General features: G+C 36.3%; 1 protein-coding gene and 1 pseudogene across 1 annotated transcript; both read right to left on the bottom strand.

Moving 5' to 3' along the window:
• Positions 1–3,936: 3,936 nt before the first annotated feature.
• Positions 3,937–4,658, bottom strand: LOC120127105 (two-component response regulator 24-like). Its single transcript, XM_039145106.1, has 2 exons — positions 4,365–4,658; positions 3,937–4,147 (listed from the first exon to the last, which is right to left on the bottom strand). The coding sequence occupies exons 1-2, from the start codon at positions 4,638–4,640 to the stop codon at positions 3,962–3,964; spliced, it is 462 nt and encodes a 153-aa protein (XP_039001037.1). The 5' UTR covers positions 4,641–4,658; the 3' UTR covers positions 3,937–3,961.
• A 1,010-nt stretch (positions 4,659–5,668) lies between these two features.
• On the bottom strand, positions 5,669–14,499 carry LOC120127101 (annotated as a pseudogene).
• Between the last annotated feature and the right edge of the window lie 794 nt (positions 14,500–15,293).

The raw sequence follows: 15,293 nt of genomic DNA on the forward strand, positions 1-15,293 counted from the left end.
TGCTCATCATCCGTGCCATCAAAAAAACGCTTACTAGCTTGCCACCAATCTGTGGCAAGCTCAGCTTCCGTGGGTGTCAGCCTCTGTAATGGAGTGTTGGCCTCCTAACAATATAAAAGCTCAAACAAAGTTAAACGTGTACTAGTAATAACTTGTTTATAAACATATGGTAGTATTTGTGTTAACTTACATTATTTATTGTAGTATACGACAGTAAATCTTCCCATTGCTGCAAGGACCGTTTCATCTTCCAGGAAATAACCCTAGGAATATCATTAGAAGTTTTTAATGCATATGTCTGCATGGCGGGAAAGGACTCAAATATCCAAATCTACAAACAATATAATAACAAACATTAGTAATTGTTAAAGAATTAATTATAATTTTGGAAACATTATATAAAAATTATTGCCTTAAAGGCCCAAATAAAGCCTGACAAAGTGTATTTGGAACCATCGCCACGCAAACTTTTCTGATCATCAAAGGCAGACGACAACTTATTCCATGTAACTTTCCATAGATACGAACCCCACAAAAACATATTCCATGCATTTAGGTCCTCTACCAATTTAATTAGATCATTAGGAATAGGTTGTCGGGCCTCTCTGCCTAAAAAGCCGGCTTGCAAAAGTATTAGAAGGCATACTCGGACAACATCGACGTCATCCATCCGAGTAAAACCATCTTTCTTATTCAATAATCTCGTCAAGTCTTCCACGTGTAAATTCGACAGCTCAAGAAAAACCCGGGAAAACCATGATAGGCGGGTAATATGTCTAGTGTACCGATCTACATCATCGTGTCCGAAGCGTAGACCGGTGATTAAGCAAAACTCCTCCCGCCCAAAACACGTATACGCCGGTGGAAAATCAAACCATATCTCTTCATCACGACGTTGTATAGTCTCTGGTAGATCGCTAGTCATGGTTTGAAGAAACAGATGGGTCAACATAGCATCTCCACCCGGATGTTGTACTTTCAGCCATGGCCCGAAGCAAGTATCCTCAAATATTTTTCTTTGTGCAGGTGAAAGCTTCGACGCAATTGTTTTGGCCAGGCTTACTTTATTTCTTAAGGTCAATTGAGCCGAATAAAAGTTCTGCAAAAACAATAAACATACCAAGTTAGATATACCAAAAACTACACTGTGAAGATATAACAAGAACAATAAACATAAAGAGTAGTAGTTTATTCTTCAAACTTAAATTTGCAACACTGTGAATTTAATATTTGTCTTTGTTTTTTGGTTTAAGTAATACAATTCATTCAAGTTTCAATTTGCAGAAGAAGAATAGTTTCTGAAACTTTAAATCGCAACACGAAAATGACTATCGCAACGCGAATTTGACTATCGCAGCGCGAAATGAAAATCGCAACGACATAATCACATTGCGATAGTCATTCTCGGTTTCAAATACTAAAATTGAAAGAAACTTGAATGGATTGCATTACTTCAACCAAAAGACAAAATAAAGACAAATACTAACTTCACCGGGTTAAAGACTAAACAGTTTAGCAGTATTGGCAACAATCGAATGAATATAATAAGCAATCTAAGTGAAATGGTTAATCTATTATTGAAAACACCAGTAAACTTATCATCAATTTCAATATGAAAAATCTAATAATAATGCAAAAATTTCAAAATAAAAATAATTAAAAAAACTAACCATCAGTGGTTGATTTGGTTGATTTTCCATTTCTGACCGTAAATGATTTCGCCGGAGATGGAGACTGATATCGTCGGAGATGGGGACTGATTTCGTCGGAGATGGGGATTGATGTCATCTTAGAGAGTGAGAGATGGAGATGAGACTGAGTTGTGATTTAGGGTTTTAGGTTATGAGTTACGATTACGGGATATACTGTGGACGGTTTAGTGTTTCGATATATTAATATATTCGTGTTTGGAATTTGAAAAAAAATACGCGTTGGATACGAATGGCGCTATGTAAATCGCATTGCGATAGTCAGATTCGCATTGCGATTTACGTATTCGCATTGCGAATTAGGAAAATCGCAACGCGAATTTGGAAAATCGCAATGCGATAGTCAGAATTACGTTGCGAATCTGGAAACTGATTTGCGATACTGGAGATCGCGTTGCGAATTATCGATCGCATTGCGATTTAGTTGGTCATTTTGGCAAATCCAAAAAAAGTTGATTAAAATCGTATATTATAATGCAATTTTTGTCACTGAGGTTATTTTCTCTATAATATAATGGTTACGTTATAATAATTTTTAACATTATCGTGACATTACAACCCACATCCATAACACAAAAATATAATTATTTTTAAAAAATAAATCACATTATAGTATTTACAACATCTGCAATTACTATACCATAACTATAATAATATTAATTTGCATGGTAGAGAATCATCATGATCTTGTTGTTGCCATTTGTACTTTTTCATCATCTTTCTTGTTTCTTCTAAATCTTAGGGGTTTTTACAATGACGAATTTAAAAATATTTTTCAGAGTGATACATATATATTAAAAACATAAGTTTTTTTATACGGATAGACACAAATAAAATTTTAAGATAAATAAAATTAATGAAATAAATAAATAATTTAATAAAATTTAGATTTTAAAGTAAACACGTGTCGTGGATCCGTGGTCTTCCATGGAGTCACTGCCACTGTCAATTCACTGCCTCCTCTTGGTTGCGACTTGCAGCACTTGTAGGCATCCAGGAAGAGACGAAAGAATAGTTTTAGTTTAGAGTAAATTTATAAAATTTTAAAGGATGAAATATTTTTTTTTAATAAAACAAAAAAAACAAAATATATGAAAATATCAAATTTAAAGAAATGATCCCCGTTAGTTCCTCTTAATTAAGGAAACCAGGAGGAAGTGAAGGTTGTGAATAACAATCAACCATTGTCCGAGGGATTTGTGAATGAAACAGGCATCTACCTCAAACTGCAAAATCAAAATTTATATTCTGCATTTCACCAGGAAAGGATGGCTTCATGTTTTAGGGACCTATCAAATCAAATCAAGCGCAAAGGGATGTAGCTGTGTTATTAGATTTAGATTGAAGTAACAGCACTTGCCATTTGTGACAAATATATATGTTATTCGAACCGGATCCCTGAAGATGTAACCAAACAACTAAGGCTTTATGAAGTGTGGTTTCTTTGCGTATCACATCCAGATTAACATGTTGGATAGATCACATTCTCATAGGTTACATGCTATGTTACTCCCACAGAGAAAATCGAACTTTTGTACCCATACTTAATATCTCATTCACATAAGTAGTTGAGGAAAAATGATTAGTACTTTGTATGAATAGGGACGGATGTAGAATTTTAGGAGATGAAATAGTATATCATTACCGGTAACTATACCCAACAACAACCAATTAAAAATCCGACCCGACCCGACCCGAAAAATATATATAATTTTATCCTATATATTTAGGGATAATTACATTAATGTCCCTCCATATATAATTTTTTTCAATTAAGTCACTGTTTTCATTGAATAAAATTTTTTTTATTATTATTTCGGGTCGGGTCGGGTTTCTAAGTCATATATTCGGGTCGGGTCGGGTCGGGTGAAACCTTAATTTCGTCGGGTCGGGTCGGGTCACGGGTGAAAAACCCTTTCTTCTCGGGTCGGGTGGCCCAAAAACCCGACCCGACCCGACCCATTGCCATCCCTACACATAAGTTGTTGAGGAAAAATGATTAGTACTTTGTATGAATAGGGACGGATGTAGAATTTTAGGAGATGAAATAGTATATCATTACCGGTAACTATACCCAACAACAACCAATTAAAAACAGTACCAAGAACAACACCAAGACACAACTAGAGGATTATTGTTCAAGGCTACGAAAAAGATGAAAAAAACAGCAACAACATTAAAGCTGGTAATAGTTCTTCAAGGGTAGCCAACCATAACACCTACATATAAGTCATCGGTTTTATCTTCAATTTTTAGATGCTTGGATACTGCCCGTCGAGTTCCCTAAGGATGGGAATCAGAACCTCAGGTCCCAAAGGCTTCTCCACGAACAAATCGACTCCGGCTGCCAAAAACGCCTGCCTTTCTCTTTCACCGGAAAAAGCAGTAACCCCCAGCATCTTGCAATTCACCCCCATTGCACGAATCCGCCTCGTAGCCTGCCATAAAAACATATGATAAAACATAAAACAACTTATCACGAACCAGCGATTGGCCGGTAAGATACTCTCGTTTTCTTGAATCATGTCGCGCCTACACCACGAGCACGGTTTCGGTATATCCTAAAAGTTTTGGTGCTCCTACCTAGTATTGTGCTAACAACAACGGGATACCTTGTGAGTCATGTGACACATTTGATTTTCAAGCGATGTTTACCTCAAGGCCGTCCAGAATGGGAAGAAGCATGTCGATGAGGATAAGGTCGAATTTCGCACCCGAGGCAATGAGCTCAACCGCAGCGTCGCCATTGTCGACCGTTTGAGTTTGAAGTCCATAAGCTTGAAGAATCCCCTGCTGCAGCAACCGGCAAAAATTGTCACCATCAACGACAAGGGCAGTCAACCTGTTCCTCAGAACGATTTCATTAAACGTAAATGGCCTTTGTATTTGTCCTCCATTGCCCGACTTGGCCTCATCTGCAGCCGGCGCCATTGATTTCCTGAGACTAGAACCTGTTATTTTCAACGCCAAAAAAAAAAAAATTGGACAAGAAACTTAATAACAAGAACAAAAACCCAAAGTAAACAAAGATCAAACTTGATTACTTGAACTACAAGAAATTGAAAACTGCTTTGCCTATGTTTTCAAGAGGAAACTCACTTACTATTAGCAAGCAACTGGAGAACTGAAATAGTGTGAAAGCAATAGGGTACATAGGCAGGTTTATATAGTGAGTAATAGGTTTAGCAATTATGTATTTACCTTCCATTTTCGGTGAACAAATTTGTAGATTGTGCATATCTGAAAATCAGATTTTCTCTTGCGTGTGCAATTAATTACATTTATTTATCAGATTTTGCACATCTTTAATTCAAGTGACACTTGTCTAATGATTCCTTTATTACTTTGATATTTACAATTAATTTTGGTTTCCTTAATTCATTGTGGGGTAACCTAAAGAATCCAAATCTCATATTGCTTTTAAAGACAAAATCCATGCATGCATTATGCATACTGTTATTGTCAGTTACTTGGTCTAATTTGTGTTTGTATTAACAGATATTATGTGTAATTTTAAAATCAATAATGTTATATTAATCAATATATATTTTACCATATTATTCTTTTATAAATTTATATTCTAAATTAAGCATTTGATGACATTATAAATCATTGGGAATTTTTATTAACCACATCTATCTTATTTGTAAGTTGTTCTCTTATTTTTCTTACAAATACCAAGTTTTTATTCATTATTTCTTACACACCAGAAGTTCTCTACTTTCTCCCTTTTCTATTTTGGTCAGTCGCCTTTTTTTTCTCTAAAAGATCGATGTCGATGGAATTTCATCTCCCTTATTCGGATGTACGAATATGAAAAAACAATGTTAAGAAAATGGTGATCACAACATGGGCATGATATAAGTGCAATTCCCTATTTGATTCCCCAACATCAGCACCCATTCTTCCAAAACCAAGCAAAATAGCTAAAAGATATTATATATATATATATATATATATATATATATATATATTTAAAAAAAAACCCTTCAAATGCATTCACACAATATACAAAACACACAAACAATGAATATGTAAACACTTCCCGAATCCAACCTGACTCGCTGTCTAAATAATCGGCTAATCATGGCTTGCATCAATAGAGGTGCCGGTCCTGGCCTGTGAGATGCTATTGCCATAAACTGTAACCAGCCTCAACTTTGTGAGATCCCAAATCCGACCTGACTCGCTGTCCAAATGAACTGGCTAATCATGGCTTGCATCAATAGGAGTGCCGGTCCTGGCCTGTGAGATCCTATTTGCATAAATTGTAACCAGCTTCAACTGTGTGCTGTTAAGCCCCTCCAAGTGTGGCAAAAACGCTTTCCCCAGTATTATGTAGATATCCACCAAACAGAAGACGACAGTCTGACATCGATAATAAACGGAATGACATCACGACTCAATAACAATATGGTAAAGAATAATTTAGAGGGACAATTCTTCCGAATGCAACGTAAAAGTGCCCTAAGATTTTGGAGGTAACATCTCAGACAGCAACCGTATCAATTGCAAATTCAAAAAGCATATATATTACCTTACGGACATCAGCACTCTGGTTTCCAAAAGCTTCGAAAAGAGCAGGCAAAAACAAGGGCAATTGGGCAGTTAGTTCCTCCTGTGATAGCCTGCCCACAAGCTGAACAGAAAAGGTAGAGCATAGAACGCTTATCGTTAATAGGAACAGTGGAACAATCAAAAGCAAAGCAAAGTCTAATCCAAATATTTCATGTAACGTATCCGAACAAATGCTGGATGTTTATCCTGATTCAGGTTCAGTATAGATTAATCTTAAAAAATTTAGTTCTCGGAATAAATACCTTTGTTAAACAGTTGATGCAGATAACTAGAGTCTTCTCATCTTCAGTCACTAATAAAGGTACAATAACCTGCAATCCCAGTAATTTGACAACATCAGTACTTCTTATAACCTAAACCAAGTCAGATATTCGAGAGAGAACAACATACGCTTAAACATCTGAATGGATCATACTGGGACAACACAGTGTTCAAGCAATGTTCAGCTTCGTTTGAAACCTAAACATGGAGCAGACATTAGATTTGTAATAGGAGAACAACGTACTCAAAGGACAAGTTCATGGAAAGAAAATATAAATTACTTTGGGAACAATATCCTTCATCACATGAAGCAGCTGCTCAATTACTATTTCAACAGAATCTTCCATAACACCTTTCTGAAAGCACGACAAACCAACAATAAGGAGGAAACAAGCATTTGCATGTTAGACAAAAGGAAAATCCAAACAATGTATCAAAATAATAGTATATGCCAAAAATATGAGCAAACCTGGTTGTTAAGCATTTCAATTATCAATGCCAGGGCAAGTTCTCGAATTGAGGAATCAGAATCATCTAAAACTTCAAGTACAGCTGTCAAAATCTGATTGGCATACTGCACAAATACAACTAAATGTTACAATTTATATGCAAGAAACATAACAGAGCATATTTGACATTTTGGGCAGAGGACAATATTTTTTTAACAGTGTTGCAGGGTTAGAAAACTGTCAAGATAAGGACATCAAATTTATACAATTTTTTTTAAGGAAAGAACTATACCTTGGCCCAAACAGAGAGATCATTAGCCACAGAAATTTCATTTAATTGTTGAAGTGCATTGTGCCTGCTAACAGTAGGGCTCTCATCATTCCCATTGCAAATCTAAAAATAAAAAAGAAAGCATTTATAACGTGTGAAGTTTTTGTAGCACAATAAGCAGTATAAGAAGCCCAAAATCCATTTGCTCCGAGCAAACTCAATAAAACAATAATCACTTCCAGGAAAAAAAACACGATAAACCAAACTCACCGTGTGAAGAAGTTGAGGAATGCTAGGCCCCGTGTCTGGCATAGAACTAATCTCTGTAGCTGCGGGTTTAAGATGATTAAGATCCAACTTTGATGAAGTTTCATGAGCAACTCCTTCAATTGTCCCCAAAGTGCCAGATCTAGTCAGGCCATTAATTTCTAGATTTGGAGTAGATAGACCTTCCAAGTCCTGACTAATAGAATTAACCATATAAGACCATTCTTTGGCTTTGGAAACATCGGTGTTTGAACTACTCTCCAAGTTTTGACATAAGTTGTCCTGAGTTTCATCAGATGTTGCCAGGTTAATATTTCCAGTGGTCAGGGTTGATTCCTGATTGTAACCCCACTTCCTACCACCTTCACTATCAATGGAACCAGAAGAATATCTTCCAAGTAAAAGACTCTTATTGGACACACCAATATATCCTTCTTCAGATGATGTTCCAACAACATCATATGGATCATAGGATGATTTAGAACGCTGTCTCTCTTTCTTGTTCTGCAAATAGTTAATTAGATCCACCTCAATGCGAGGGGTGTACTGTTTGAGTGCCCGTCTCAGGAAATTTTGTTCTTCAACTGATAAACTAAGAATAAAATTCAGAACAGCAGTTGAATCAAAATTCGAGTACACGGATATAATGCAAGTAATAGCTACATCCTTAAGCTTAGTATTTTTGTCATGGACTAGTGGTGTCAGTTTAGCAAGCCATAACTTCAGGATGCCAATATTCCAGACCCTTCAGAATTCATAGCATGCTTGTTGAAGGAACTAATAGCAAACTCAATAACAGCCAATTTTGCCTTTTGTGAACGCTGTTCATCAAGTGAACGCAGCAAAGCAGGCAAGAGAGAATCTATGCTATAAGTTTTGCCTACAATTTCCAATGTCATTGAGCAAGGCAGCCTAACCAACTCCTTTGGATCAATTAACCGCGAAAAAACATGGGGTAAGATCCTTTCCATGTAACTCTCAAAGGGCTTTCGGCATGATGGAATAATATCAGCAAGTGTTGAAAGGGCAGCCTGCGCAACTTTATGGTGGGGATCATCCAAGTGCCGGAAAAACAGTTTCATTACCTTCTCAAAGTTTTGAACCACTTCCTGAATACTTTTTGGGCCCTGCTGCAACAATGACCGGAGATAAGTAAAAGCAGCAACCCTAGCAGACCAATCAGAACTAGGACTGAGTCCCTCGCTGAGGGCACCGCTGAGAGAAACTGGACCTTCAACATGATTTGACATCTCTCGAAGTGACAGCTGACTATCATCAAAACTCTTTCTCCTTCCAGCAGACACACGTCCAGCTATATGTTTTCTCGATAGTGGCCTCTGGAAGTTAGGAATGTAATTGTTCTGTAAATCTCGAGAGTTTACATCTGTATAAGGTGTGTCAAAATATTGCCTGTCAATATGTGGATTTATAAACCGCCTGACCTCCCTAATGTCATTGTTATCTTCAAAGGAACCACGTTCTTGTCTTCCAGATGCCCTCTTGGCAGAGTATGATGTGAAAGCTGGAAAAGACTCGGTTGTCACACTAGTACTATATGATAACTTGTTTAAATCTTTGGAAGCTTGAATTTGAGTAATTATATCAGACATAACCAGACTACCATTGCAGTTACTAGCTTTACTGGCAGTAGAGGACCTAGAGGTAGTGGACTCTAGTCCTAAAGCACTTGTGAGACTGTTAGAAGCTGGAACAACAGCAGGGAATGGCGGAACACGAGATGATAGAGGGTCCACTCCTGCACTAGTGAGCAATAAAAGACAAATTTAGCCGCTCACAACTGAATTGATTTTCTAATCATTTCAGACAATTATCGCTGCATCATTTAATGATGACATACGGAACTTTCAAGTTTAAATTAAGTAAAACATAGAAAACTCATTCAATACCTAGATCCAAACTTGTTGACCTCTGTTTTTCAGATATGTCTAGACCTCTAAGCATACTTTCAATGGCATTGACTTTCAGTTTGCTTGCATGCAACACACTCTCGAGAGTGCGGTCAGTACCATTACCAAGGGGCTTCGGTTGGGGTAGATTCAACCCAGATGCGAGAGGTGTCCCTGAGGATAAAGTTGAAGTCCGATCCATGGAAACTATAGCAGATGTTTGATATCCAGGTAGATGTGAACTGGCAGAAGACTGAGAGGTAATTGACATTTTAACATTTCTGTCACGGATAGAAGGAGAAGTATGCCGCCTATGCATCCCTCCATCTTCTTCATTAATTATCTGTGTAAAAAGTAAGAGTTTAGACCACAATCTAGGAAACATAATTACTCCAGAAAATATGTATCAATTATGGAAGCTATATCTACCCTTTGAATAACATGATCAAAAGAGGTGAACAAGCGACGAGAACGATCTGGCCAAGTTTTGGAGAACATTCTGTAGCACATTCTAGCAGTTGATCGTACCTGTTAAGTCCACAATAAACTAATTATCTATCATCAAATTTTACAAAGGATCAAACAGGTATAAGAAAAAAGTAAATAACATAAAGCTTCAGGTTGTGTTTCCAAGAGAGAACCCAATCAACATGATCAACATAAACCTTCAAATGGAGGGTTGACTCCATGATTATGTACAACAACCATATATTCACATCAAACAACAGAATCAAGTACCTCACTCATTGCATCAGCAACACAACAACTAATCAGATCCTCGTATAATTCAGCTGATCTCTTTATTTCCGGTTCATCAGGCCAATGTTCAAGTATCAACAATGCATATTCACAACACCTGCACTTAAGATATAAAATTTGAGTCTGGAAATAACAAATAAAAGAATTCATCATAAAATAGAAAAAGATGAATACCTGGCACGGAGTACAGCACTACGGTCATTCTTTGCACAATTAGCTATTTGGGGAAGCACACGGGCAACTTTGCAGTTACGCAACATCTGCAACTTAGGAAAAGATATCATAAGAAAATAAAATAAAATAAAATAAAAACCGAAAGGGAAAATGGAAGGGGAGGTATTACCGTTTTTATGCAGTTATCAGCGGACTCTGCAATTACAAGCACAGTAATCACAACCAACTTGAAAAGGACCTGATTATCATAATACGAAATTAACAAGTGCATATGACAATATAAATGTTTCTACGCTACACATGAAAGTTGAACTTACTGGGATGAACAGCTCAGCACATGCCTCAAAATCTCCCAAGAGCTCCTTTGATAAGAAGCATAATAAATGACACGCCTGGAAAAAGGAAAGTCTCAGAATCAGCTACACATACAGAGCTAGAGTAGGACTTATAGGATAGGAAAGTAAACAATTGTCTAGAACTCAACCACCACCATTATACTGTCTCAAGCTTCCTAGTGATCATTGTATAAAAATTCATCCACTGTGTTAAGAAACAAGAAGCTAAAGCACTATGCACAAACATGGAATCCAACCAGCTATGTCCAGTAAGAGCATAAGAAAACTGCCATACAGGAAAAACAGACGTGCGAGCTTCATAATAAACGTAACAGAAATGCATGCATGAGGCCAAAGGCATATCAGAATTCCAGTAACCAATAGCAATGTTATAGTTTTAGCAACAGTAAACCATAATTGTGATCTACTGATCTGTACTCAAGTCTTAGTTTTCCGCTTAAATTATCTCTCCTAGGTGGACTAGCCGGAAACGCCTTTATTGGAAATTTCAAATCTCAATTTGTGATGAGCAGGTATGATGATTGGTCCATGACATGTTCCCTATCCTTCAATCATTTTATAATACATGAATATGTTCTAAACAAATAGCAATTTTGGCAAACTCAAGAAAAAAAAATGAAAGACAAACCTTCAGTGTTTGAATAATTCTGAAAATCATTAAAACATAAAAGGTTTTGGTGTTAAACTGAATAAAAAAAGCAAGTATTTAGAGAGAATAAAAAAGAACTTCAAAAAATTGCAATTGACCGGGAAAAAAAGAAAGAAAAAACTCAGTGCTAGAATAAGCACTATTAGTTCAGAGTCACATAACAAACTATAATTGCAAAGAATATCTATCTCTACTAAAATGTTTAAAAAGATTGCAAAAAGGCAAAAGGTCAGAGCCAGGAAATGCAATAAAAGTGGTATGGTATGCACCTGCTTCACAATGCTTGACCTCCTATCCAACAATTGTGTACTAAGTGGGCCAACAAGCTGCTTCAAGAGTCCCCGGAAACATGGATAACCGGCAGCACCTGATTATTCACAGCAGTCTTAATTGTTAAATCCCCAGTTCTCAAGCCATAAACTATAAAGGAGGAATACGCCATATTAATATGGGATTTAGACAGCAAGTAGGCCCAATAACATGACAACTTTGCAGAAGTCAAAAACAATGGGAAATAGGTTGAAGGAAATGGATAACCCAGGAATTTATATACTTGAACTTTGGCATCCCCTTATATACCTAAAATATTATATCCAACTTAGTTTGCATGGGTCAGTTTTTTAAGATTTAACACTACATACAGTAATTCAATAATTCTTCAACAGTAGACATACGCTAGGGAAAGATCAGTGGGAGGTTTGATGAGAGAGAGGATAAAAACCTCCAGAAACAAGGCCTTCAACTCTCTGCATGGCAGCAATGCGTATGGACCAATCTTTTTCTGGCACAAGTGTAGAAGCAATTTTCTCCAGTTCCCTGATTAGCTCCTTATCCGAGTAAATTTTAATTGGATCTATTGGTTTTTCAGTGATATCACTTTCACCTGTAAAAAAAAAAGTAGCCATATATATTGAAGTAAGATTTTTTTATGCAAAGGCCAGCATATCAAGAAAACCATCCTAAACTCCTAATTTGAAAAAATAATAATAGTTATAATTTGTTGACATAACCAAACCTCCGAAAAGTGAAGTGTCCCTCGAAGAACTCTTGCCTCTTGGACTGCTTTTCTTGGGGTTACGTATTGAAGGCTTCATCTCTCCAGCAGCAAAACCACCCAAATCTAAAGACCGAACTTGTGGCTCAATTTTCTCTAGTCTGGCATTAATATCTCTCATCTGCAAATTATATACACTACCTTGTAAAAATAAAAAAAGACTAAAACAGCAAATACCTTTCTTCTAGAAGGAAATGTTATCAACATTAAAGGGGTGGGGAGGAAGTGAACTGTCAATACAATGTCAGAAAAAAATTAAAAAAAAGACTAAGCTACAGGATGATATGCTATTTTAAAATTAAATATTAACCATAGATCCAGGAAGCTGATGGCGATGAAGTTCATCACGAAATTGAGTTCCAGCTTGTGTATACATTTCCTGGAAAGGAAATTATCTTATCAGAATTTTCCCATCAAATATGAGAACCTTTAATGTAGGACCCATGAAATCTCTAAGAGCAATTTGCAAGAATAACAACAGAAGTGGATCTAATGCTCTCAGTTACTGCAACACTTAATAAACCATCCAAAACAGAAATAGTAAAGGAAAAAACTCACCGAATGAATAATTACTGAACAGTTCTTCCACAAGAGATTAAAACTATTAACGGCTTACATTTTTCAATAGAAGCACACTACTTTGCATAATAACTCGCATTAAAACCAATCCAAGGATCAGACAACACAAGTACAAACACTCTATATTGAGTATTAAATGTTCATGAACGAGAATATGGATTTTTTTTTGCAAAAAAGGGTATAAAACTCGAGTGACAAGCAACCTAAATTGAGATGTTTCTCTTTGTTTAATTGTTAAATATAATTACCATGGCAATAAACAAAGTTGAGGTTCCTGTGTTTATTCCTATTAATTTTCTCATTGTAATTTCCATCCTCTAAAGGCATATAAAAAGCTTATCATGAGGAGCTCAGCATGTTTTTCTATACTGAGAACAGAGGAACTGCCTCTGATGTAAGCCATATTTCAGGCTTTTAGCTGTATGTTCAAGTATGGTGAAAGTTCTTACAAACCATATGTTAAAATTTTGAACATAAGGTCAAATTCTTCCTACACATAAGGTCAACAAGTTGCTAAGCTCTTCTAAAAGAACACTAGAAAAAAAAATGTTTCACAGACCTCAATGCACAATATAGCAGCTTCACGAACACCCGGATTTGGGTCATTCAACAGCTGCAAAATCTGATAAAGGAATTTATATGTCAGCTAATCTCTGTGGCATTTCATGACGAGAAATAAAATTCCATTTTGGAAATGTTAAAGAGCATACAGGAGGAAGAATTGCCCGTTGAAGTGGAAGTTCAGTAGATGCAAAAAGACTGATTGATGATGTAACCGTCCGGGCAAATTCCTCTCGAACTCTCCAACTTCTATGTGTCCAGGCATAAGAGCCAGCTCTTTCAACAATAATTGTTGGAGAAGAAACCTGAAACAATATACACACACACATTTTAGAAATCAGAGGAATTCTTCACCACTTAGCCTAAAACATTAAAGCATCCCAAACTCAGCAATAAACTGGTAACTTTACCTCCATGAGAGTGAGCAGTAGGCGTCTGGCGGCGTCTCTAACAGGCTGTTTGGCGTCACCTAACCGTTCAACAACCGCGGGAACAAGGGCGTTGAAGTGCAACTTCAAGTGATCACCGGAGAGAACGGCCGCGGAAGCAAGAGCCTGGAGAGCTCCCTGGGAGACCCTAAAGTTGTTGTCCTTGAGGAGATCCAAGCAGCAGTCAACAAGAGAAGTGACTTCCGAAGAAGTAAGACTCTTTCTAGAGCCTTCAAGGAGTTGGTAGAGCCGCTCCACCGCTGCCATTCGCTCCTTGGTGTCTTTGGCACGTGCTAACTCCAGTGCCTCCTCCATTGAGATCCCGATCCGGCCGGACCTTACACAGATCTGAATAATTGCTTAACCAATTCCAACAATTTGAAATTAGAAAAAAAATTGTGGAAATGTGTTTGGTGATGGCGCAAAGGTTGAAATTGAAGGGAACAAGTGCCAGGCCCCCCTCCCACCGGAGGAAAAAGAATAGAGGGAGATAAATGGAAGACGCGGTAAAATTAGCGGACTGAGATCTACAGAGAAGAAGATGGAGTGTGGTTAAGCTTGTAAGGAACGGTAAAAGGATCTAAAGTAATTCTAAATTTTGAAATTAAATAAATTATTTTATCTAAAAATAATAATTTAATTCTTATTAAATCTAAATGTGATAAATTGATGAGTTAATTTATAATCATAATATCTTCTTAATGAAAACGTGTTATGTAATAAGCACTTTTTATGAATCATATTTTGTAAGATGTATTTTTATTGATAGGACATATTTATTAAATGAAGATTTCAAAACAATAATAATAGTTAAAATATAAAATATTATGTGAATTTCACTTAAAAATAACAATAGTGTACATAAATTTTATCTTCAATCACTAATTGAATATATGTTTAAAATATTATATTTATTCGTTTGAAAAAAATTGCTATACAAATAATGTAAGTTTTAAGAATTTCATTATTAAAATTATTTGATTTTGAACTACCACTACGATAGTCAAAAAGGCATATTTGTGATAGTTTTTATAGCTCACAATCAATAAATTTGATCATGAGATTCTCAAATGTGGCATTATTAATTATATGAATTTTTTTAAGTACATAAATATAGTCTTTTAAACACGCATTCATTAAATGATTGAATACAAGACTTATACATTAAGTTGAATGCTTAAGATGAAAAAGATTGAATGTTTTCTTATTTATATTTAATGATCTAACAGTGGACGACGACAACGGTGACCGATAGTCACAGTTGTAAGTAGTGGTTGGCGACGAGAAATTT

Source organism: Hibiscus syriacus, unplaced genomic scaffold (genome assembly GCF_006381635.1).
Source record: "Hibiscus syriacus cultivar Baekdansim isolate YM2019G1 unplaced genomic scaffold, ASM638163v2 tig00110462_pilon, whole genome shotgun sequence".
Classification (NCBI taxonomy): Eukaryota; Viridiplantae; Streptophyta; class Magnoliopsida; order Malvales; family Malvaceae; genus Hibiscus; species Hibiscus syriacus.

Coding starts and splice junctions, on each gene's coding strand:
- LOC120127105 (XM_039145106.1), bottom strand. CDS start 4,640: ATGGCGCCGGCTGCAGATGAGGCCAAGTCGGGCAATGGAGGACAAATA. Junction 4,148..4,364: donor CCATTCTGGACGGCCTTGAG/GTAAACATCGCT, acceptor TTTTTATGGCAG/GCTACGAGGCGGATTCGTGC.